This window comes from Mustela nivalis (assembly GCF_964662115.1).
Source record: "Mustela nivalis genome assembly, chromosome: 5".
NCBI lineage: Eukaryota > Metazoa > Chordata > Mammalia > Carnivora > Mustelidae > Mustela > Mustela nivalis.
In genome coordinates this window covers 99,256,554-99,279,584 of record NC_139024.1, presented here as the reverse complement: position 1 = coordinate 99,279,584, position 23,031 = coordinate 99,256,554, and the positions used below count along the sequence as shown (strand labels likewise).

The window sequence follows — 23,031 nt, the reverse complement described above, 5'->3', positions numbered from 1 at the left end:
GACAAAAAAGAATGAATCATTTTTAAAGTAGTGAAAACCATATCTCTTGGGTGGAAAACTAGAAATAAGAGATAAGTAGAGAAATAGAAAATGTAAACTAACATGACAGTATTAAGGTCATGTAATGAGATAATCTTACACGTTAAGAGAAGTCCCTTAGGTCCCATTAAAAATCAAGATTAGATAATATTCAGTCGAGAAAAGTGACACACACAAGAAGACATAAAAATTGAAAATAGAAGGAAGAAAAAATTTACCTATCCAATCTGAGCCAATATAAAACTGGAATAGCAATGTTATTATCTTTAAAAATAGACCTTAAGAAAAAAAAATTGTAAGGGATGAGAAAAGACATTAAATACTAGTTTAAAAAAGTCAATGAACAAGAAGATATAACCATCATATACATATATTCTTTTTTTAAAAAGATTTATTTATTTATTTATTGGGGTGGGGGCAAGACGAAAGGGGGAAGGAGAGTAAGAATCTCAAACAGATTCCCCACTGAGTGCAGAGCCTGACACAGGCTTGATTCCACAACTTGACCTGACCTGAGCCAAAATCAAAAGCCAGACACTTAAGTGGCTGAGCGATCCAGGCACCCCAAACATATATTCCTAGTAATACAAAGACTGAGATTAGTAGTTAACCTTTAATTCCTTGAGAGCAAAGGAGAGACCTTGTACTTCATCTTAATGCCTTAATAGAACTATGATAGTGTTTCAGTGCCCAATGGGAGCTAAGTAAATATTTTTAAACAACCTGAGGAAGGGTCCAACCCCACAGTCATTTCTTCTGCAAAATATTTCTATTTGATTCACAGAACATATGGAACATATGGCTTATTGAGGGCAAATGGATATTATTATTTCATGGCTGTAAATAAAATGCCTGAGTTGTATCAAATCAGTCACACATGGGTAAACTTCAACAAATTTAAAAATCTGAAAAAAAATCTTATGCTCATTTTAGTGAAAGGAATAAAACAGTGGTTATATTAAGCAAGATGAAACCAAACAAGAACATTCTGCTCTGAAGTTTCAAAATAAGAGACTCCTTCACTATGTAAATACCACATGGTATATATGGCTTTTGTTACACTGAATAAGTAAAAGGATAACAAAATAAAGCAATGAGACATGCAAGTAGGTGGAACTATATAAAACTGATAAAATTGATGTTTTTATAAGTCAAGAACCACTGAATAACTTAAATGATAACTTGAATAAAGGTGACTTCATGTGGATCAATCTCATATGAGACATTTAAAAAAAAACTCAGTCATAGTGTTAAAGGAGATTTAGACAAACAGCTGTGCTCAAAGGTAAATATGTATATGTTTATAAACACATATACATATAGATGTATATAAATGTGTGTGTGTGTGTGTGTGTGTGTGTGTGTGTGTGTGTGTGTGTGTGTGTGTATAGAGACTCAATTTATAGAGATGAATGCCTCCATCAGGATTTTTATTATATTTCTGGGCCAACAGCTACCTCCCTCGATAGACCATCACCCTCAGTTGAGTATCCTGAAGCTGAGTTTCTTGACCCTTTCCCACATCATGGCCCACAACCAAAGACTGACTGACAGGGGGTATCAAAGGTCAGCACTTTTTCCTCAAGGATGGATAACTTTGCCTCTTATGCTCTTCTCTCCCTGTGAATTAGGACAAGGCTGATTGCTACCTAGGAACACATTTGCTCTGCTCTTTGCCCTCCTCAATTAGTGTTCACTCTCTCTCTTACAGAAAGTTTTTCTGAAGAGCACACCTCAATAAATCACAAATACCTGAACCCTTGTCTCAAGCTCTGCTTCCAAAGAACCTGATCTAGATACTATGCACTAGGGAAGGGATAGGTGGCAGCTGAGTGCTGTGAAATACAAGCTCATTTTTCTTTTGTGCCTCCATTTGAACAGGGTGTAAGCTGATGACAGTTTATTTTCTTTATGCCTATAGAAAGACAAGCATGGGCAATTGATTCTAAGGGGACAGCATGTTATTTTTGAGAGCTTTAAAAATCATCTTTCTCCAAGTATGCTTTTCTTCACTACAAATGTCATCCAACCTGCTTCCTATTGCATATCTCTTTCCAATTGGCAAATCCATAATTTTTAAGATGATTTTATTAAAAGTGTTATAATGGGGACACCTGGGTGGTTCAATCATTAAGCATCTGCCTTCAACTCTGGTCATGATCCCAGGATCCTGGGATAGAGCCCTGCATTGGGATCCCTGCTCAGCAGGATGCCTGTTCCTCTCGCACTCCCCCTGCTTGTGTTACCTCTCTACTGTCTCACTCTCTCTGTCAAAAAAAAAAAAAAATACAATCTTTTTTTTTAAAAAAAAAGTGTTATAATGAAAAATTTCAGCTAGATGACAACAAATGAGCTCAGGGACAGGGATATAAAAATTGATTGTTCTCAATTTCCTGAAAGAAATTTAGAAGTCAACTGTTTGTGATTACATTAAGTACATTTTAAGAATGATGACTGGCAATTAGATAACCTGAAACATGCCTGGTTTCAAATGCTAGCCTGTCATTCAGGCATCAATTGTGTTGAAATGTTCTTTTTGCCCTCTAGTGGAGAACCTAACTAAATATGATTGATACTTGAGTTTTCAGAACTGATTCTCTTAAAATATCTACACACCAGCATTAATCTTTTTAATGTTAAAAGCCCAATTAATTTGCATTTGCCCATTTTGAACAGAATGTTCTTTATGAACCTTTTATACAAATTCATCCATTCTGAAAACAATTTGGCATAGGCAAACAGTGCCCCTGTTTCAGTTTCTTAAAAAATCTAAAAACATTAAAAACCAATTTTTAGTTGGCTTTTTCTCCTACTCCACCCACCTCAAAGGTTCTCTCTTCTACATTACCTAAACAGCTATCCAATTCCCATGAACTCCCAAAGTTGTCAGAAAAGTTTTGGAATTGAAAGCCAGGTGGCTCTCTGTGTATTATCTCTGTGGTGATAGAAAACAAATTACCTTGGTTTATTCACACAGAAGGATTTCTAACTATGTCAATGAAACAAAAACAGATAGAATTAATGATGAGGAGAAAAGAAAGTTTTGAGTCCAAAATTCCAGATGACTTCTTTCCGTACACGTAGCTGCCCACAGTATGTCGAAGTGTTAGAGGTACAGTGGTTCTCTTGGCCACTAGCCTTTGGAACTGTGACTGCAGAAAATGGTTGCAACCTGGGCATGCAAAGTGAGGAGGGCTGTGGACTTTGGGATAAACCCAGGCTCTTCCCATAACGCACACCACCCCGGGGTGTGTCACTGCATCACTAGTCTCCAGTTTCCTCATCTGTCAACTGAAGGAAGTTGATTGATCTCAGTGGTTAGTTCCAGTCCTGAGCAATAAAGTGCTATTGGTAAACCAGACACAAGTCTGTGATTCCAGGATGGTGGTGCCTGGTGAAGGTGATGATGCTATTTCTTTGATGTTAGGCACCAGCTTTGAAGCTAGTTTGATGAAATCACGGACAAACTGTTTACACTCTATGAGCCTCAGTTTCTTTGTATGTGAAATAAAGGGATTAAAATATACTTTCTGGGGCTCCTGGGTGGCTCAGTGGGTTAAGCCACTGCCTTCGGCTCAGGTCGTGATCCCAGGATTCTGGGATCAAGTCCTGCATTGGGCTCTCTGCTTTGGCAGGGAGCCTGCTCCCCCCCTGACACCCACTCAGCTGCCTCTCTGCCTACTTGTGCTCTCTGTCAAATGAATAAATAAAATCTTTTTAAAAAATAAATAAATAAAATAAAACCTACTTTCTGAATGTTTTGAAATGTAAATAAAATGCTGCCTGTAAAGTAAGTGGCATGTTACTTGGGACCACATGCTTGGATCTAGAGGGCATACTTCTAAGTGAAATTAGAGAAAAACAAATATCACATGATTTCACTCAAAGGTAGAATTTAAGACACAAAACAAAGAAAAAAGAGACAAACAAACAAAAAAACCCAGACTCAAAAAATTAGAGAACTGGTCTGGTGATCATCCAAGGGGAGGTGGGTAGGGGATGGATAAAATAGGTGAAGGGGATTAAGAGTCCACTTATCATGATGAGCCCTGAATAGTGTATAGAATTGTTGAATCACTATATCGTACACCTGAGACTAATATAACACTGTATGTTAATTATGCCAGAATTTAAAAAAAATTTTAATTAAATTAAAAAATAATTAAATAAAAATAAAGTGGAACATTTGCCTATTTTTCCAAATATAAATTTCTTTCTTACAAAATTTCCATGACTCCCTCAACTCTTAACACTGCTTTCTTCTCACAAATTCTGCTAACCCAGAGCTCCCAGGGATACAAAGCTGTCTGGTAGCTTTACTTCTTGCTAACTTCAAATGGTAGCTCCTGGTCCCACATGCTTCTTCAATACTCTGGCCTGCTTTCCTTTTTTTCATGCTTGTCCTGTCTCTTTTCTTTCCTGCCTGGCAACATTCCTGCTGCAGTTCCCTCTCACTGGAGCGACCAGCAGGCCCCCAAACTGCTTCTGTTCAGACCTGCATTCAGACATCATGACCTCATGAAGTCCTTCCTGATTCATCAGACTAGATCAGGGCTTCTACAACAGATATTCATAACCACTCAGTGGTCTTCTAAGTGGCAGTTGCCACAATTATACTTCAGTAATGGATTTTTTTGCATATTTAATTTCTGCTTTTCCCAAGTAGAGAAAATACTTGACCAAGTGCCCTTACATTTCTGTATACTTGATTTCAGAGTAAGGCCAGCAGAGACTCCTAAGGGATACTTAGTAAATCTTTGTGAAATAAGGGGGTAATGTATCACCTTCCAGGCTCCAGGGTTCCAAGACATCAGACTGGAATAAAAAGTTGCAAAGTCTACGCTCCTTGGTACTGGTAGGGAATTGGGATATTAGTTAGACAAGGTTTTTGTGACCTTGAGCCAAACCACTTAATTTAGTGTTCATTTTCTCATTTGGAAGCTATGTGCAATTGTAAACTGCTTATCTCAAAGGAGAGTTGCTTTATTCTTGAAATACATCTATAAAAGATTTTTCACATCTTTAGATCTAAATATTTACAGCTTACATTAGAAAAACGGTTTCTGGTTTGTTTTTTTAATTTCAAAGACCCCTCAGCCTTTGAACCAGTTGGTGAAGGTTAGAATACTTTAGATTTTCCCTTCTCCAGCAAAATCACAATCTGCCATAACGTCTGTTGATTAATCTCTGTTAAAATATTTGAAGAAACCTCAAAAACAATTCTCCTTTCAGATGAGGTACTAAAAAGTTTAACGGATGTTGGAAACACACTGATAATATTAAAAATTTAATTCATTTGCTGCATTTCTGTAGATTCAGAGAGTCAATTTTCTGAGTAGCCATACAATAGTACTACCAGTTAAGATATTCTCAATAATGGAAACAATATAAACTTTACAACTTTATTTGAAAATAAATAAGTAGGGGAACAAATGGAGAAAAAACAAAGTGAGAAAAGCCAACATTTATAGGGTAAACTATAAACCAAAAGGTTTAAAGAAAACATGCTATGACCCAGGAATAGGCTAAAGCCAGTTTATGGTGGAAATTTTCCTACTTATTGATCCTGGATATACGTTTCCTTCCTTTCTTCTGTCTTCCTAGCTCATCACACAGTACCTTACCACCAGGAGACTTCATCAGAGGTTCCAGAGTCCATTGCCAACCCTCAGTACTCCATGATGTGAAGACAAAAGACAGTAGAGCTCAAATCTCCCAGTGAGTTCATGGCCTAGTACATTCAGGTGCTTCCCCCTCTACTCCCATAACTGTGTGTTTCTTATTCGTCATACATATGGCTAAAAAGGGTTCCCTCTGTATTCTAACAGACGTCTTGACCTTGGCTTATTATAAGTGGAGTGATCCTTTACCTAGAAAAGACAAATAATGGCCTGAAAATATCTCCATGGTGCTCATCTTCCTCTCACTTTGTCATTGTAGACAAGTTATATTTCCTCTTTAATCTTAATCTATAATCCCAAGAGCAGCTGCTTGGAAAAGAGGCTAATAAAAACCCATCAGTAAATACTCTGTTGATGTATCGTAAAGATACATTTCAAATTAAATGTTTCAGCTTTCTTAGCAAAAACATATTCTAATATAAAGGATTGGTATATTCTAAAATCTCATTTTATGAAAAAGGCACTTTAATTTCTTAAAAAGTAAATCATAAAAAAGTACATGTTGGCAGCTTCAGTACTTTTTCAAAGAGAAATGACTTTTAATAATCAGAGTAGTGTACTGGGAAAAAATGTACTTTCTGATTCAATAAGTCCATGAATACTGGATATATAAACACTCAGCCCAACTGTAAATGTTACAAGCACATGGGAGTAATTTTGATTAAGAACTCAACCTAACATTTTTTTTTAATTAAGGGGAAAAAATAAAAATAAAAACCAACCTGTGACCTAAGTTGGTATATATACCATTTATTTTTCATAATGAAGTTTATTTTCTTGCTGAATCATTACAAAAATCTATTTTATGATTTTTAAAGACTTTATTTATTTGATAGAAAGAGAGACAGACAGTGAGAGAGGGAACACAAACAAGTGGAGTGTGAGAAGGAGAAGCAGGCTTCCTGCTGAGCAGGGTTCCTAATGCAGCCTGGATCCCAGGACCCCAGATCCTATCCTGAGCTGAAGGCACATGCTTAACCAACTGGGTGACCCCAGCGTCCCTGAATCATTACAGATTTTAAAAGACAAGAGGAAACATTTGCTATTAATGAGAAAGCTTCCAAGAGGTAAAAACTTATTTTTTTTTTCTTTAAGATTTTATGTATTTATGAGAGAGAGGGAGAGAGTGTACAAGTGGGCAAAAGGGCAGAGGGAAAAGGAGAAACAGACACCCTGCCCCCACCCCCACCCCCTGCCTCCGCTGAGCAGGGAGACTAAGCCAAGTGGGGCGGGAAGGGGCTTTATCCCAGGAACTCAGGATTGGATTCCAGGACCCTGGGATCATGATCCAAGCCAAAGGCAGATGCTCAAAGGACTGAGCCACCCAGGGGCCCCAAGGAGGTTAAAACTTTAAAGATCATCCAGTCCAATGAAGTTATGAGTTTAGGAGTTCTAAGTGAGTCTCAGGAATCTGCATATTTCTAAAGTTCTCCCACATAATTCTCATGAAATGAGCCCAGTTTTGATCCTAAAGTAAAAGCTTAACAACCAAGTACAATATCCTACTATTCCAGAGGAAAAAGAAATCCACTGAAAAAGAGTGAAGTATGTGTTCACAATATCATTTCTGTAAATTAAATTATACGTACACCAAATAATGCAACATTTGGAAGAAAATATTCAAACAGATGAAAAAAAACAGTATAGTTGACCATGCGGAGAAAAGAAAGGGGAGTGAGAAATCACTTGTAAAGCAAATACATATGTGAATAAATTTGAAAGCATGAAAAGAATCAATAGGTTGTAGTAAAAGGAAAAACTGCATTTTAGATGAGAGTAAGGTTCTCCTAGTTACATCAACGGACTGCTCCTTCACTCTAGTACCAAAATTCTATAAACAGATAGCATGTTGAAAAATATATTAAAATGCATACTTAAGCTGGAACATGAAAGTTTCACTTACATGTACCACTTGATCTTGGTAAAAATCCTATGATAGAGATTCTACATTTTTTAACTTTTTTTTTTTTTTTTTAATTTCCTTAAGTAATCTCCACACCCAAGTGGGGCTTGGACCCAAGACCCAGCGATCAATGGCTTCATGCTCTACCCACTGAGCAAGCCAGGCACACTTAAAGATTCTATTTTTATTGCTATTTTATAAATAAGGAAACTAAAGCAAGAGTTTGGATTACTTTTCTAAACGTGGACATAAAACAATTTATTTATTCAACAAAATTAATTCAGCAGTAGGGGCCATGGATGAACTTTTGTTTCATTTCACTATGGGTAAAGTAACTGTTAAGTCTACTTGACTGATCAAACTGGACACTTTAATAATGACAAGGGACACAGGAATAATTGAAATCATATAATATTAAAAATACATATTAACAAATGATTTTTATACTGGTAGATCTATAAAATATTTGTTTTCAAAAAACTATTTTTAAGGGGCCTCTGGGTGGCTCAGGTCATGATCCCAGGGTTGTGGGATTGAGCCCTGCATTGGGCTCTCTGCTCAGCGGGGAACCTGCTTCTCCTCCTCCCACTCCCCCTACTTATGTTCCTTCTCTCTGTGTCAAATAAATAAATAAAACCTTAAAAAAACAAAACAAAACACTCTTTTTAAAAAGTAAATTTTTCCCCTAAAATAGTGGAAAAACACATATTGATATAGTTTTACAAAAATGTCCAGGACAGATTAGAACACAGGTTGTCTTACACAGGGACATAGGTTTTTCTCTCTCCATGAAAGACCTTTAGGTCTTTCCCTGACTTCCAGGGGTCCTGATCACAGCCTGGGGTCTGCAAATGGGTGTGATCAGGACCAGGGGGGTACTGGGCAGGAAGACTGGAGGTGGGAGATTAATAAATAACTCTCTCCTGCTCCTGGGTGAAAGCTATTTTTCAAGGGTCTACTCCAGAGATAGTACTTAAATTGAACATGTTAGAAAAAGCTAGCTAGCCCCAATGCTTGCATAGAAAATAGACAATAGAATTTAATAGCAGTGGAGCCAATGGGAGGATTCTTATGCGAAGAAACCAGCCACACTTATCTCTTGGATGAGAAAGAGAGCAGCAATGGTAACGGTAAATGGCTGCAAACAAGGCACAAGGATAATGCATTTTAGAAACTGAAAGTGAAATAAAAATGGCCACACAGTCACAAACAAGGCCTCTGAAGAATGTAATTTTTTGAAAACCAAAAGAGAAATGTCCTCAGAACGGCTGTCAGTGTTCTCCTGGGGATTTAAAACTGTCTCTCTGTCTATAAAGATGCTATTCTTATGCATAAAACCTTGCAAGCTTTCACTGTAAATAGAGTCTTCCTGAGTAGGAAATCCCAGCCTTGCTCCCCAGCACACCAGAAGTCAGCCCAGACTGTGCAGGCTTAGTTCCCCCTCCTCTCCTTCCTATTCATAGGCCTGCTGTGGCTTTTCTTGTTTGTTGCTGGTGCAAATCAGGCAGAATAGAGACTCAGGGGAGACAGCAGGAGAGAGAACATCCTGTCCACCTGGCCTCATGTTTCTGCCAAACACAAGGTAGAAAAGGTTGCTGGGACGAGAAAAGAGGAAAAGGTACAGAAAGGTAGGTGAGTGCTTTGGTGGGAAAGTGAAAGTAAGCCAGAAGAACTGGAATTTGGGTTTGACTTAAAAAGGCAGCTGTGCCTCAGAGATGATGGGAGTACGAGAGACAGAAGAAATGAGGCAGAGGATACAGAAAAGAAAAAACGGTCATGAAGTGTCCTTACCTACGGCCAGGACAGTAAGTAGTTGAGACCCCTGTGGCAACATCTGAGTGGTGTGTAAGACAGGAATCATTCCAAATGAACTGAATTCTCAAAAACAGAGGGGGCATCCACTAGTCTCCGACCTACACACTGATGGGTATGCTGTGCATGGTACAGCACATTAACTTTGAAGATAAATATTTCTATGTGAATTTCAAAATGGGGGGGGGGATTGGTAAAATTGATATGGGAAACAAAGGCAGAAGAAAAATTATTAAATTTCCTTACTACTTACAGTCCATTGACAAGTCCTTGAAACAGGCAGGGTGATGTTTTTCTAGGAACTCAGCTGTCTCCACATTAATACTTTGCTAAACGCCTGACCCCTGCCCCCGGATCCTGGGAGTCTACTTTAATGTATAAAAATTCCTTTGGAGACTTCCTTTATCACCCACAATCATCCCCCAAACATATGACCCACTAATATACATCTGAAAGGTCTCATGACTAACGTTTTATTAGATGGTAATAAATGGCCTTTTCCCAACAACAGCTAGCCCCCTCAAGGTCCTGGAACCCTTGCTTTCAAAAGTCCTTAGAGACTTATGCTATCCGTAGCCCCCTCCCAACTTAAAAGTATATAATGGGCCACTCCTCATGACCCCAGCGCAGTTCTTTCTGCACATAGGTCCTATCCCCACGCTTCAATAAAACCACCTTTTTGCACCAAAGACATCTCAAGAATTCTTTTTTGGCCATCACCATCAAATCCTAACATATTTCTTACATCAATGACCCCAGATGAGATACAACTTTAAGATTGTAACCCCCCCACCAACACACGCACACATTAGACCTATAATTCCTTTGTATTCTTTATCATTTCAGCCATTATGCATGGCCCAGGGTAAAATATGTCCAAAATAAAGAAAATTCTCTTGCATTCTGCTAGCCCAAGTTTGGATTTTCAGGATCCTGAACCTCAAATTGAGATCATGAACATGAAAGTTGCAAATATAGGGTGGTGGGTGGCTCAGTTGGTTAAGCATCTGTCTTCAGTTCAGGTCATGATCCCAGGATCCTGCTATCAGGCTCCCCAATGGTGGAGAACCTGCTTCTCCTTCTCCCTCTGCCTGCTGCTCCCCCTACTTGTGCTCTCTCTCTTTCTCTGTCAAATAAATAAATAAAATCTTTAAAAAAAAAGTTACAAATATATATGATATAAACTATGGTCCTTCCTTTGCCATCTCAGGCCTTGACATTTTACTATCAGCCTGTGCACAGTGTTCACAAGATTTCTCTTTGCGTGAGGGCTCCTTCTGCAGATAAATGCTCCTCTCCCCCAAGCACAGCCCTCATATGAAGACTAGGAGGATTCCCTGCCCCCACTTCAAATTGCCTACCTCTCAATCGTCCTTGCTGGCTCCTAGAATTCCCCAGTAAACTCAACCTCTAATTTCCTACCTGGTAACTTGCTGGATGATATACCCTTTCCCAGTTCCCCACTTCCTTCACTGGTGTTTCCTGGAACCAGCTCCCAAATTAACTACTTATATATGAATCCTCTTCTTAGCGACGCCAAAACAAAGGTACTATTGACTCTCCATATTTACAGTAGTTACGCTCTATAAAGTCACTGCAAATGTGGAATTAGCAAGTCCTGAACCATTGCTCCAGGATGAAATAGAAGATTAAGTTCCTGAGAGCCCAGTTAATTTTTATCAGTTAATCACAGTCTTGTTTAATGTATCTTTCTGTTTAAAAACACCTTATTTAATATATATCATCGGCTCATTAACATTGAACCTATAGCCGACAGCACCGTAACTCATGCCTAACGGAAGCTTACCTGACGTTTACTCTCTCTGTGAGGTACATGGTAGCCCTCTTGAGTTTCGCACACCAGACAGAACTTTAGGACTGTGCCCAAGAGATCATTTTAAACAGTGAAAACCACAAGAAAAAAGCACAGAAATTCAAAACATGTGGTACTCAATGGACCATGACAAGAATGATTGCTTACAGCATGAGAGCTCAAGCAAGAAGGCAGAAAGTCACCTTGTTCACTTCAGCTGGGAACACGAGCACAGACAGGCCAATCACATTTTTTGCTGTTCCTCACATGTCCGCAAAAGACCAAAGAAGTACAGTGAGGATTGATTTCGGGGTTACAGATACATTTTCGTGTGTAGGCAAATTCAGAAGTCCATCCTTCTGAATGGAAGAATTTTCCACAGATGAAGGGGTGGGAAAAGAAGAGTGATGAAAGATATGTAGAAGGTCTAAGTGGATGGTTCTGAGGGAGCTTCACAAAAACTGACCCGCTCGCAGCATGCAGGTAACTGTTTTCCCATATAGGCTCAAGGGGTTCACAAGGAGCCACACTAGAGCCAATCAGGGCAGGCCATGAAGCGGGAGAAAGAAGGATGCAGCAAGTGTATTCTGTGACTGATGGTCATATACCAGATAGGATTGAGGATACCCTGGTGGCCACCAAAGCCCACATCTGGCAAAGAAAGATCAGATGTCTACTGCCAACCCACCCCCACCCCACTTACGCTCCTATACTGAAGCGCTCCATCAGCTCAACGGAAAATGCATGGAACCCCCCAAAAGGGGACATTCTCAACTGACTGAAATTGTATTCAGTGTGCTGATAAATCCATAGATTGATTCTATTTTGTTTCTACTTAAGATGGAAATAATCCTAAATATTCAAGCATTTGGGGCTCCTAGTGAATAACCTGGGTCATTTTAGGATTTGTTCATCATGAACACGTATTTACCGCTCTACCTACAATGTGAAAGACACCCTATCCAGCACGTCACACCCTAAATGGACACTAGAACAATCACAACAAGCACATACAAGATAACCTGTAATGTGCATGAGATATGTTGGCACAGGCAAGGATTATAAAAACTAAAAGGAGAAAAACATCACTTTGAACACTGATGAGTGGGAAAACTTCACAGAGGAGCCAGGATAATTTGACTAGATAAAGGATGAGAATAGTTTGCTTTGTGGAAGGAAGGTGAAAAGCAGGAGGATATTTTAGGGGAGGGGAATGCAGTAGTGAGTTAAACGGTAAGAAATACCCCCAGGCATGCCTGGAGGAAAGTAAATTGATTGGTTTAAGTGAAGTAGAATAATAATAAAGGGTACTGAGAGATAACTATAGGACAGGTGTCACAAACGAAGAATCCATTCAACCTGATGAAGGACTAGCCATGAGGACAAAGCCTAAAATGTTTTACATCTGAATCGAGTCTGGGTCTGAGGTCTGAGAACTGTGGTATTAATGACAGAAGAAGGAACGCCAGAACAGAACTAGTTTGAGGCAAAATGAATGATGAGTTTGAGGTGACAACATGACATCCTAGGGGAAGTGACAAGTGAGCAACTGAAGATATAAAACTAGATGACGGAGGAGAAACAGAATCGGAAATGTGGATTTGAGAATTATCAGTCCTAAGGTAATCATAGAAGTCTCTGAGTGGGTGAGTATCTGAAGGGAGGCAAAGAGGGAGAAGAGGAAGAAGTGTCCAGAAAGAAAACAAAGAAAGAGCAGTCAGGGAGTCGGAATGTGCCTTTGATCCCAAGAGCAGGGTGGGGAGGGAGATTCAAGAGCACATGATCAACCGTGTCAGTTCCTGCAAGGGATAAAAGAGAGGACTCAGGAAATTCAGCTGAGTTTGCTGACAGGCAGCTAACCTCGAGAGAGCAATCTCAGGAGAGTGGTTGAGGCAAAAAGAGAGAATGCTTTCAAGAATGGGTTAAAGCGTGAGTTTATAGAGGGAGGATAAAGATAATGACTATTGATCACTTTGAGAGAGAGAAAGTCTTGAAATTACTAGGCTTGCAGCACTATCAAGGAAAAGGAGAGAGACAGCTCATTTTGTCTTTTTTTTAACTTTCTTTTTGAGGTTTCTGCGAGGAGGAGGGATCCAACACAAAAAAGGACAAATGATTCCAGAGAACGCTGGGAATGACACTTCAGAAAGACTTATTAATCATAAGATCTAACTCTTACATGGTTCCTGTAACGTTCAAGGCACTATTCTAAGTGCTTTTTACATATTAATACATCCTAATCTCATAATACTCTACTAAGGTGGGTAGTATTGTCATGCCCCCTGATAGGTGAATCAATGGAGGCATGCAGAACCTAAATGACTTACCCAAAATCACCATCTGGAAGGAGTAGGGTCAAGAAATGAACCTAGCCCCAGCTGTCAAGAGACATCATGCTCTTAACCATAGGTCTTGATTACTTTGAAGGATTAAAGAACTAAGTAACAGTAATAACTCCCTTCTTGAGACCTGGAGAAAAAAAAAGGATCTCCTGATTTATTACAAGATGGAAAGGGAAGTCCCTGAGCATCATCACGTATGATATGACATCATATGACAGAGCTCTATCTTGCAAGTAAGAGAAGAAGGTAGGGATTAAGGTGAAGATAGAGGACACACAGAGTCTGATAAAGATTTAGGAAAAAAGAGCACACACTACAGATTCAACAGAAGGATAATAAAACCTGTTAAACACCTACTATAGTCCTGGTTGGTGAGGGACTATCAAAGACAGTTAACTCAAGTTCAGTGTGGCTCTCTAGGGGTAATTATGGGACAATTTGAATTGGGAGATGAGCCTAGTAGGGAAAGCTGTAAACTATGTCTGGCATTGATGTTAAAATAATGGAGAGAATTTAGATTATGTTTTACAGTTCCAAACAAGAAGCTATTTCAAATAAAAAAAGACAAGTCCTGAAACCCAGTATGCTACTGGTTCTGTATTCATAACACAAGGTTTATAGACATAGATATCAAATTGGGTCATCTGTATGTTTTAATGGGAGCAGTTTAAGTACAAGACTATTGAGTGTTCTGAATCTTTCATTAAGAAATATTGTCTTACATTACTATAATTATTATTATTATTTCTGATATGAACGTGTCTTTTTTCAGTAAACATAAATCACAGACTCTGAAAGACAAAATATATTATGAGGATTGTGTTAACTGAAAATAGTTGTCCAACCTCACATCACTTTTATATATTGTTCTCCACAGCCTGATCAAATTCAGATGAAAATGTCAATGAAATACTGACTCTATCCTTGAACATCTGTGAAGAAATTTCTGTTTCTAGGAAACATTACCAAAATATCAAAAAACAAGCTACTTAATGCAATTGATATATAGAAAATACAATTATAATCTTCTCATAGATGACGATTCGTAAGAATCTGGTTATGTTATTTTCAGAATCACTGACTTTATTAAATAGCTAAATGGATTTCATATATGTTGGCAAGGATTAAATCAGGAAAAATTTCAAAGAACCTAAAATCATTTAAAATGTTAACACTTTGTTTGAAATGCTGCTTTTTCTCTAAACCAAAAATAAGAAACAAAAGTCATATAAAAATGTCATCCTGAACTTTGCCCAAAAATATTCTGTTTGCAGAAAATGGATATTTTAAAGGTTTAACTCAGGGCTGATCACCCAATATGATAGATGCTATTACATATGAAAAATAAAATATTCTTCATATATAATAACATATAGTAATATTCACTTCTTAGATGACTGTCTTTAGATTGAGATTATGAGCATTTTCTCAAAAAAAAAAAATTGGAGGGACCAAGGGATATTGTACAACTACATGCTGGAACATTCTGATTCTGGCCTTTATTCGTTTCCAAGTACAGAGGTATATTCCATTGATATAGAGAATTTTCAAAATAAATGTTTTTAAATTTTTGAGTTAAAAAATAATAACTCCAGGTTGAGTTTAACTAATCAATTCTGTTGTGAAATTTTCAGAAACTGAAAGTCTGTAATAGGATGACCTTATGGTAATGCTCAGAAGAACAAAGGGCACTTGCACATAAGCTTTATGTGGTAGTATTAGCCTCTTGCTTCTAGTAGAATATTTATGATTGCATTCCAAAGCCAACTATAAATACTTTTTTCACTTAAAATATGCATTTAATATATCTAAAAAGATATAATTTGTATAAATATATAATGTATATTAAAACATTTAAATAATTATATATAAATTGTATCATAAATATAATACTATAATAAAATATTGATATAGTAAATATTTAATATGTATAACTATATTATATATAAGATATCTATAATATATACGTTTTCTTTGGGGTAACGAACACCTCATTTTACATATCCCATCACTATACATAATGAGGCAGATAGACACATTTTAAAATAAAATATTAATAGCATAAGGTATAAAACTGTTGAATCACTATGTAGTACACCTGAAGCTACTGTAACATTGTGCCAACTATACTCAAAAAATAAAATGAAATAAAATGAGATGTTAATATTATTTTACAGATATTTGTAGACATTCTAAGAATTTCTTTGCTCATTGACTTCAACAGGAAATGCCTCCTCATTAAGGCACTATAATTTAGAGACGCTTTTTAAAGAACATTGAACTGAAACTTAAAGATAAATTAATAACGCTATCTTGTAAGGTTTTGGAAAATTTCTTGGGATTTCCACTTGGGGGTTAGAACAGGAAACAGTAAGGAATGCAAATCAGGAAATGATTTTGAAAGCAAAAATAGATATTGAATAAGTTCTCAAGGTTAATTACTATCTTTTTGTAAGGTCATGGGTTCTAACACAAATATTTAATATTCTTAATATATATGTTTCCTCTATGCTTAAGTTTTAAAAGTTAAGCATAAAGAAGCTTCCCAGCGCAGAACAATTCCCACCTCAGCAGGGAATTCTCACCTTATTATATGTGTTGCCGCTAAACAAGGTGTGAGAATCCCCCTGTTCATCACTCAGTGAGAAGGAGGACAAATGACTGAAAGGTCCTGGGGTAAGGCAGTCAGCATGGGAGAGGGTCTGTGGAGGCAGCAGGGACTGAGCAGGAGGATAGAGTCTAGTCTGATATAAAGGGTGGAGAGAAACAGGCTTGGGAGGAACTGTCACATCCTGGGAAGAAGAAAAGCATAGAGAGCATGTTAGTGGACGAAAGTCAAGCTCACCTGGAATTAAGTCTAAACATTATAGACTTTACGTCAGAATCTCTTACTAGTAAGAAGGAAGCCTCTGCTCGCACTTGGGCCCCTCACAACACACCCCTTTCATGGTGTATTGTCTCTTTCAGGAATTCCTGTCAGTCTCCCTTCTCCAGCCTCCTCCGCAGAAACCACCACCAGCAGTGTCTCCGGAAGGGTGTCAAGATTGTTATTTTTCAAAGTGTTGAGAGGAGAAATGTTTAAGGAAGGTGAGCATCCATTCCAAAGGTGATAGGATGAGATCAGAAAAGGCTTTGTGGAAGAGGACAGTAACAATGGAAATGAATCAAAGAGTGCTTGTGATTTGGGGTGGAAGAAATGGGGGCGATGGGAGGTCATCACAGAGGATATCAGCGTGCAAGCAGCAGGGCCAAAGCATCGGTTTAATTCGTGGCACCGTTAAGTTGTGAAGCTGGGCTGAGTAAGGGCAAGGGATCAAGGAGAGGTAGGTCTGGAGAGACACATGAGGTTTTCGATCCAGGCAGTGTGTTCCTTTGGAGAGAAACTGGAGAGAGCACACAGAGGAGCTACAGTGTAGAGAGGAGAGGGAAGGAGGCCTTCCCTAGGGTGGGTCTTGAACCTGGAAAAACGGGTGAATGCCAAAGACTTTGAGGAAGGAGGACCCACAGTATGAAGCCAGGAAGGGGGCGAGAAAGCCACGAGAGTGGGAAGTCTTGGGCATATAAAGAAAAGCTCCAAAAAGGGCCTGTCTACATAAATATCTATGAAAGACAGGGCTACTTTTTCAGATATATCATCTCTTATATTTCTGAAACTTTTAATGTAGCGAAATAAATCAACAGTGATTATCCTGTAGTAAAACCCCTTAGGACATGAATCTTATAAAATGAAACCTTTATTCACCTCTGTGGCCTCAGAGTCAAGTGCAACATGTAATATAGTAGACGCTTAATGCATTAATGACTGAAATTTCAGAGGAATATTATATTTTCTGTGAGTTCAATACTGTATTCTATTATTTCTTTGCTCCATAAGCAATGGACTAATAATATATTTGGTTTTGTGCGAAATGGAAATTTAGTACGAAATAATACACATTGATCAAAATTATATTTAGCAAGCAAGTAAATTCCACTTTAAAACTGTACATTTAATATTTTTAATGCAAATTTGGGGGCACCTGGGTGGCTCAGTGGGTTAAAGCTTCTGCCTTTGGCTCAGGTCATGATTCCAGGGCCCTGGAAATCTCTTTAATATTTTTAAAGTAAATTTAATTCATTTTACCAATACTATGTATTTTTCAGCCACTGATTGTCTTTCTAAAGTGTATACTGAACATGTTTGCTCTATTGGTAGATGTCTTTTTGTTTTAAGATTTTATTTATTTATTTGACAGACAGAGATCACAAGTAGGCAGAGAGGCAGGCAAAGAAAGGAAGGGAAGCAGGCTCCCTGCTGATCAGAGAACCCCATGTGGGGCTCCATCCCAGGACCCTGGGATCATGACCTGAGCCAAAGGTAGAGGCTTTAACCCACTGAGCCACCCACGCACCCCTTTTCTCTTTTTTTTAAGCATTAGATTCAAAACTCAGAAAATTTAAGCAGGTTAGAAAATTATAATTCTAGACCTTTTAAGTTTGTAGAAATGAGAGATTATTATAAGCCTCTGTATCTTGAAATGGTAACTAACTGGTTTCTTGTTTGTGCTGCAAGTGTTAATTTTACATATCAAGCAAATACAAATAATTTTACACATACACACGATAAGCACACATTATTATTATAAAAAGCATTCAATTTGCAATATTCTGCATCTCATTTGTTTGTATTTTTCGCCCATTTAACAATATCTTTGGAATATTTCTATGTCAGTACATGAAAGATGTGGATTTCCTAGCAAGACACATTACCGAGTTATCTCACGGATATAATTGTCATTTAATTGATTCTTTTGGAAACTCTAGGTATATCACCCAAAATATCAAATATTTAATGGTATGATAAATTTACCTCCTCTTTGCCAGTTTTCATACTTTTAATTCCTTCCTTTTGTCTAATTCCATTGGCCCCTGCCACTAACATTATTAAATAATGGTCACATTATCGTGCACCTTGAATGGAACACTTTTAGTGTTTTCCCATTAAAGATGGCTTTTAGATTGAAATATATTCTAATTTTGTTTTATTTCTCAATCAATGATTTCATTATTCTATCAACAGCTCATTACAATTCTTAATCAGTGTGGAAACTGATTGATTTGAGAACTGAGTAGCAAACACAAAGACTAGGTGTGTAAGGAAAAGGTAGCTTTGTTACTGACAGTTGACAGCGATTAGGAAAAAGTGAGTGGAACAGTTTCTGGTTGATGTTTGGCTTCAGCTTTTCTGGGAGGGTTCAAGAACCCATTCTGAGGACTTCAGAAGCCAAGACTATAGTGATCCAGGGGCAACAGAAGATTCCCTAGATAGGGGACTCGGGCAGGGCTAAGGTCTAACCAATCAGACAGAAAATGTTTCATATTTCTGTGCTCTCTGTAGCCAACTTTCCTATCTCAGGAGCTGGTCAACCCTGGACACTTCTGTGGATCAGAGAGGTTCCCCGGCTATTCCAGGCAGCTCAGCAGGGAGGGAAGAGCAGAATCGCAGAATCCTATCAGCATTTGGACAGGCTATAGAGAGATAAGGGTTCCAGCTAGGATCACTTTGCTTAATAATATGGTACAAAGGTGAAAGACTTCTTGGTGGTGACCGCCTTGACATAAATGTCACCTGAGGCACCTGTTCTGATCTGTGCTAGTTCTCTTCTATGCTTCCTATAAGCCATTAGGCTGTGACTCTCTTTACCATCATCTTGGAAATTTTCTTTGCCTGTCTCTTATGTTCCATCTCCCGCCTCCCGTATGCCATGTCTTTCTTGGTTCTCTTTTGTATCTATTGGGCCCTAGAGAAGTTTCCTGGGGGGAAATGGAGTATTAGAAGAAAAATTTTGACCTTTGCATGTTGAAAATTTTGTTCTGCCCTTACATTTAATTTTTCCAGTTTTCTTTTGTCAATTCTTATAAATTCATTTCCCTTGCTTTCCTTATGCACAGGATATGTTATTGTTCTTAAATTTTCAAAATCAAATATTTAATTCACTTGTTTGTATTCTCATATTCATTCATTAACCATATTTAGAGTCATGAGTTTTCTTCCAGAGACTATTTTGACTGTATTCCATAATTTCTAATAGATAATAGTTTCATTATTTTTTTCTTCCAGGTAGAAATTTTATTTTGAATTTCCTCTTTAATCAAAAATTTGTTGAAAAGCACATTTTTCAATATGCAGGTAGCAAGGAAGGCCAAATAGTCCCAATGCATATGGAAGTTTGTTACTTTTCAAAATATTTTGCCAGAAGATAACTTGAGAAGCTCCAAGTGAATCAAAAGATATTCTTGGTCCTTCTCTATCTCATTATTATAAAAATACACACACACGCACACACCCATCTTTATCCCTATGTTTTTATTACTACATTTAGGAATCTTGACCATATACAAACGTAATATACATAACGGGCCCTTTCTATATACTGTGTGTGTGTGTGTGTGTGTGTATGTATACGCATCTGCAATGACTTTGTCATCAGAGCTTATCTATGGATGTCGATGTACCTTCAGCCTCACACCCACAATTATTTTACATATTTTACTGCCGATTATACCTTCACAATTTTCTCACAGAATTGTAATTTGATATAAAGAAGTCCCTTATTTTAAGGAATAAATTTTCCCTAACTTATTTCTCTTCTAAATCCCCAAAATGTCACTCATTGTAGATTTCATGTGTAAAACACAAATGCCATACACTGAAACTATTTTAAATCTGTGTTTTAATTTAACTGCATTATAAAACTGCAATACGGTGTGATTGCTCACTATGTCCTGTTTTAAATATTCAGATATGTTTTCAATGCACTTCATAATGGTGTCTGATACAAAGGAATGAATTTCAGTTCATTATTCTATTGTTTTCTATGTATTACTTTATAGTGTTTTCTGCAGCAGGAAGAACATGTGTGTTTCCAATTAAATTGGGTTTTTAATTTTTCCTTTATGAATATTCTTCAAAAAAGATATTTATCATTGACTTCAGCAAAATGTTAAACATTATAATATTGAGTACCTCACGTCTTTAAACATTACTAAAGTTGCAAAGCATCACCAGGTCCTGGATGCCTACTTTGTAAATATCTTATGATGCCACAATGCAATTATTAGTTAAAACTCAAGGTAAAACTATAAATATAGGGCTAGGTATACTAATATGAATGATGAATTAACAATATGGCTGTTAACAAGCTTATACTAGATATAGGTCTTACATCATCACTGTCATTTCTTGTTATTTATTCCTATATTAGTAGTGGCACGCTCAATCCAGACTATTTTGCAGATGTTTTAAAATAAAGCCCCTTGTTCATTTTATGTAGATTATTTTTTTTATTTTAATTAAAAATAGTTATGTGATAAATCATACATCCGACTGGGCACATGATCTTCAACCAAGGAGAAAAGGCTTAAGGAGTAGCCAGCTGAGGGCTCTCTGTTCACTGCACCAAACTGAAGAGCTGACACTTTCCCAGGAAATCTCACTTAAAATATACTTGAGTTGTGACTGTCTAGCACTCAGACTTACAAAGGACACCAGTGTAAATCCATATTAATCAGCAAAGCTTAAAATATTTCTTAGAATTTTAAGTCAGGAGGTGGCCCGCTTTTCCTGTGAGGGTCCACTGAGGATATACAGTAGGCTTTACAAACCCTCTGTTCTGTCACTATTACCATGGTAGCATGAAAACAGCCTCAGACAATACCTTAATGAATACATATAGTCATGTACCAATAAAGTATTATTTATAGGAACAGGTGGTGGACCAGATATGGCCAACAGGTAGTAGTGTGAACCCTATTGTACATCAATAAAATCTTCATCATATCTGACCTGTACCCCCCCCACCCCCAAAGAACTATCTTGAGGTAGGTAGGTACTACTTTGGAGATCACTATTCTAAATGATTCCTGGAAATGAACATCATCTACCCTGCTTTCACATCTAATAGATGAATCTTCTAATGTTCTAGTTTTTGAGGGAAGGATAGGGAATCATACAATTGTTTCATACCCCGTTTCTATCAGTGAGCTATGTTACCAAAGCAATTTCTAATAAAATGCTTTAAACTGCTTTTCACTTGCTTGAGAATTGTCTTTTTCAGTATAAAAATACTTAGGACAAATTTTTCAAAAGAAAATAAGCTTGACTTAGGAGCTTGATTTTTAAAAAGGGATCTTTTATTTGATTATAAGATCATATCCTGAAAAATAAGGAACACAAGAATTTATGAAGCGAGTAATACCTTTGTTCATTATAGAAAATTTTGCAGACAATATGTGGTGAATAAATTAATTTAGTTCTGTTTATTAAGAGAGCTGGAGAAACTGCAGAATTAAGTATTGACAGAGACTTCAGAAAATTAATGCTATAGCCATATCCGCTACATTTACCATTCTAAAAAAAGCCGACTTTCCCTTCAGCCATCAAGTGGAACTATTTAACTTCAAAAGCTGTTTTCACTGCAATACCAAAGGGCATTTTAAGACACTATGGGCTCTTTTCATTAAAGCCTTCACATCTGAGACTCTTTTGTTCCATCCTGGCATTTTAAAGTTACCCCCTTTCCTGTGGTTTGGAAGTGAAGGGTGAAAATCCACTTTCTCTTCGCTCCTGCTGTCCCCACTTCACACCATGCAGTGATTTGTGCCTCTGGAAATGCAGAGCATCACCAGGTGAAATTACTGGAGCCCTTTTTTATTTTTTAAGATTTTATTTATTTATTTAACAGAGAGATACACAGCAAGAGAAGGAACACAAGCAGGGGGAGTGGGAGAGGGAGAAGTAGGCTTCCTGCCAACCAGGGAGCCCGATGTGGGACTGGATCCCCGGACCCTGGGATCATGACCTGAGGCCAAGGCAGACGCTTAATGACTGAGCCACCCAGGCGCCCCTGGAATAGCTTCTTGTTTATCAGCCCTTATTCTGGAGGATCTATATGCATTTTAAAAACAGATAGACATAGTTTACGCCACACTTACCTATTTCAAATTCTTATTTGAACCAAAAAATGCAAACATGTGAAGTATGAAAAGAAATAGCATATGCTTAGCTTTTTCAAATCCCCTTCACCCCAAAAAGTTTTTAAATGATTCAAATACAATTTGCAAGATAGGCTTTGGATTAGTTAGGGGTTAGCGCTTGTGGTTGTCTAACAGCAAACCTTAAAGAGCAGATGCCCCTGGGAAGGTACTATGATGGCAACATGCTCAAGGGAAAGAAAGAGAAAATATGTCATAATCAACCACAGTGGGTGCTAGAAGGTTAAAATGCCCAATTTTGTTTATCTATGCATAGGGTTTAATTATCTTAGGGTGCCACCAGACATGTATTTGGTAGAGAGGTGTCACCAGACATGCATTGAAGAAGTCAAAAAACAACATAGAAAAGAGGCTTCTGTGATTTTTCATAACTGTGGGGAGGAGAGAACATATTTGATATCATCTTAG

General features: G+C 37.6%; 1 protein-coding gene across 10 annotated transcripts in view; it reads right to left on the bottom strand.

Moving 5' to 3' along the window:
• Positions 1-23,031, bottom strand: part of MLIP (muscular LMNA interacting protein) — a 252,382-nt gene that overhangs the window by 19,544 nt on the left and 209,807 nt on the right. For 9 of the 10 annotated variants that reach the window (XM_082729410.1, XM_082729414.1, XM_082729417.1 and 6 more), the window contains one exon: positions 16,176-16,382. The exons of the other annotated variant lie outside the window; for it this stretch is intronic. In XM_082729410.1, the coding sequence (XP_082585536.1) occupies positions 16,176-16,382 (207 nt within the window). The remainder of the gene's footprint in view (positions 1-16,175; positions 16,383-23,031) is intronic. 10 annotated transcript variants of the gene reach the window in all.